Source organism: Gamsiella multidivaricata (assembly GCF_025024155.1).
Source record: "Gamsiella multidivaricata strain RSA 2152 chromosome Unknown BC939scaffold_193, whole genome shotgun sequence".
Taxonomy (NCBI): domain Eukaryota; kingdom Fungi; phylum Mortierellomycota; class Mortierellomycetes; order Mortierellales; family Mortierellaceae; genus Gamsiella; species Gamsiella multidivaricata.
Window position 1 is genome coordinate 3,271 of NW_026251901.1, and position 3,524 is coordinate 6,794.

The 3,524-nt window shown below is 49.5% G+C and overlaps 1 protein-coding gene across 1 annotated transcript; it reads left to right on the forward strand.

Moving 5' to 3' along the window:
• Positions 1–1,530: 1,530 nt before the first annotated feature.
• BC939DRAFT_534133 (uncharacterized protein) lies at positions 1,531–3,524 on the forward strand (the record flags this gene model as incomplete). The annotated part of the gene is made up of 1 exon (XM_051561725.1): positions 1,531–3,524. A coding segment is annotated over exon 1 (1,824 nt), but the record flags the coding sequence as incomplete, so codon positions are not given.

Consider the following 3,524-nt stretch of genomic DNA (forward strand, 5'->3'; position numbering starts at 1 on the left):
GACAGACTTGTCGTGTCAAATGCCTCTATCCAAAACGTCAAAGGCTTAAGCAGGATAAATATGCGGCTATTAGAGCAACGCGGCGCTGTGGGCGAGCCGATCCCACCTCTGGACTTCCGCGAGGCAAGCAGAAAGCTAATGACCATGGCATCCGTGGCGTATAAACTCAAGGTGCCGTCAAACCACAGTATGATGGATACCGCTGCCACGGCCGATTCTCCCGCTGTACAGTCAGCAAAGCCGGTCGATTCGGCGAATATCTTTTCGCTTGCTTGAAGGGTGAAGGTGATGCAAATAGGAGATTAGCAACGGTGCCTTGATTTCCACTCAATGCCACTTTTAGTGCTTTCTGAAGGCAATATACCCTCACAGTCTTTGTCCATGACGAGTTCACAAATTAAAAGTGATGCTCAAGAACGCAAACTGAAGCACTCAATGGGTTATAAAAACCAAAGATCTGGAGAAAGCGATGAACAATGAAGAGATCAAGGTAGGATCTCAGGGTATTGTGTACCCATAAAAGTTGACCATGGCAGCCCGCTGTCTTAAGTAATACGTGCAAGGAAAACATAGCTCTCCTGATTCTAAACAATCCCCTCGCGGAAAGTATCGTCTCAACTTCCTTCACCGGCCCTGGCCAATATCACCAGCAGCACCACTGCGGCCAACACCAGATCTACAGCCAACAACGCACTCGCCATACTGAAGCAGATTCCAGTAAGCGTTGAATTGTCCACCCACTAATAAGCAACGTGAGCTGGGTTTAGATAGCTGTGAGACAGGTTAGGTTAACTCTCTGATGAAATGGTGTTGCATTAGTAATTAAACTTAGTACGTGGAACCGCTCATTCGGATAACTGGTATTTGGGCCTGCCTGAGCAAGCAATGGCCTGAAGCTATCATCCATTGGATTATGGCCGAACGCCTCTAAGTTAGGATCCGCGCTAGAACGCGACGATAACCGCCATTTCCGATTTTTAATTGAGTGCGAGTAGATCCTCGAGTCCTGAATCATGCTACGTGGGGGTGGTCTTTGTAGAGCGGGAAGGCTTTATGAGGCTCCTATGGATGCTTATTACAAACGTTGGAACAGATAAATCCATTGCAGACAACTTTTAAGTAATGGTGTACTGTGCGCTGCCGTTACGTCCATATTAAATCGTGAGCTCAATTGTTGTACGACCGTCCTGGAGGTGTTGGTTGCTCCAGTGTTGTTGAACTTCGTCACGATTTCCGTCAAGGCTTCTCTATATCGATGGTTCCAGTTGTTTTTGAGGTCGACCTTGTGTTGGTGATGACACTATTAGGTCTGGGGGAGTGAGGGTTCATCGTCTTTAAAACCATTCTCGCTCTCGTAGTAACGAATGACCCTCCCTGCCATTAAATTCGATGCGCCAGCAACCTTAGCCAGTCGCTCGTGCGTGCGGGAACCAAGACGACGCGTCAGCTCGGGCGGGAGCAGTTCAAGGAGTCGATGGACCTAGTACCCCACTATTTGCACGCTTTGGCCCAGCTCTCTCCTTAACCTCCAAAAAAAAAAAAAAAAAAAAAAATCACGGACCACATTGCATCCACAACAAATTACTTTGAGACTTCATCAAATTATAATATCAATCAATACCGCAAAGGCGCCAAAGGCCAAATCGATCAAAAAAGAGCCCAAACCACCTAAACCACCCAAGCATAGAATAGTCATTACTATGCCTCGCAGGAAGCCAGAGTTTGGTATGGAAACTTTCGGCACAGAATCAACAGATGCTATTGCACCAGCAGTTGTAGAACAGGGACAGCAGGAGTCAACGGAAAGTGCCACCAATGCTCAACAGGGCGAAAACGGACAGAGCGCAACTCAGTATCCACAGGACGGCTCCACTACAAACATCAATGTATCGACAGCAACTGTTGAAAATGGAGGGAGCGCACAGCCTACGCAGAATGAGCAACGACCAACGCAGCACATGCAGCAGCCTCAGCAGAGTGTACCGAGTCCAGGCGTCCTGTCATTGTATGCGCTACAATATGCGAACAGTAGTTACTTCCGTCGTGATCCGTCATTAATGGGCCTCAGGACTCCCAGTACTCCTGCCACTCCTGGCTCCACAGGTCTAGCGACCTCTCATTCAGCACAGACATCTTACTTCCCTGCCACACCGGCCAGTGGAAATACCATCGCTACAAGATCGATGTTCGGTGGATGTCCAAAACACCATTACAATCCTCACTTCGAAGAAACGGCCATCAATAGCGGGCTCGATAGCAGTGAGCAGTCATCATCACCGATTTTCAAAAATCTCGGGCATTATACCTCTGATGTACCTGAAATGAAACGACAGCGGCATATCAGATCCGAGATACTCCCCACCATTATCACCAATTCCTCATCTCAAGGACCACACCGTCACCCCTCTTCTCAAATATCTTCTGCCCTTCAGACCCCTGCCATCTTTGGACAGTGCAGTGATCACCAAGCTTTCGCAGCTGCAGCCGCAGGATCAGGATCAGGATCATACCCCACGCCGGTCACCAGTGCCGCGACTCCCAGAAGCCCTAACTCTATGAGCGAATGGCGCATGATGCAAATGCAGCTCCAGCAACAGGACGAGGTATATTTCTCTTTGGCATTACCATCTGTGAGCACTATGTCGCTCAACACCCTGAGCTCACACATGTCGAGTTCGTATTCGACATCTGCACTGACGCCCATCGCCGTCGGCGGTGGGACCGTCACAGCCTCGGCATGTTCCTGCTGCGATTGCAATTCCAACAACAGCTCTCCTCCTTCTACACGAATATGCATTGCCCAGAGCCCAGTTTCGGCGACACCAACATTTGGGGCCCAGGTGTCAGGACTGGATAGTGTAACTCAGCACCACAGCATTTTGTTACCTACAAGTTCGTCGAGAAGCTACTTATCTGCTACTGAGAGTTCCAAAGTAAACGGCAGTAAGCGGCAATCATGGATCGGGGGCAGCATCCACCAGTACCGCCAAAACTATTCGTTTCATCAGGCGCAAATGCACAGTCACTGTAGTGCCAGCACCATCAGCGGCGGCTGCTTGTCCAATCAGGACGCGTGCGCACAGGGCACACCGCACGGACACGGACTTGGATTAGTCCAGGCGCCGCTCGCAACCTTTCGATTTGAATACGCACCCAGTTTGGTCGACCCATCCGAGTTTGAGCATTCATCTCAACATAATACTCTTTATCATCGCCATGGCGGCAGCGGCATCGATAACTATGGATCAAGTCCTGCAGGAACAAAGGCGCCCATGAGCCAGTTTGAAAGCCATTCATATCTACTCTCAGCTCCAACTTCTGCGATTGGATATCATACGAGGAGCAAGACCAAAGACTGTGGAAACTGTCTCCAATATTGTTGGCATCGATTCATGACAGAAGCTGGAGCATTAACAGCCGGAGCATTAACAGCCGGAGCGCAGGCACCAGCATTGGCCACACTAGCAACTCCAGAGACGGTCACGCTTGGAGGAGTAGAGATAGGAGTTTCTATTTCAAACATG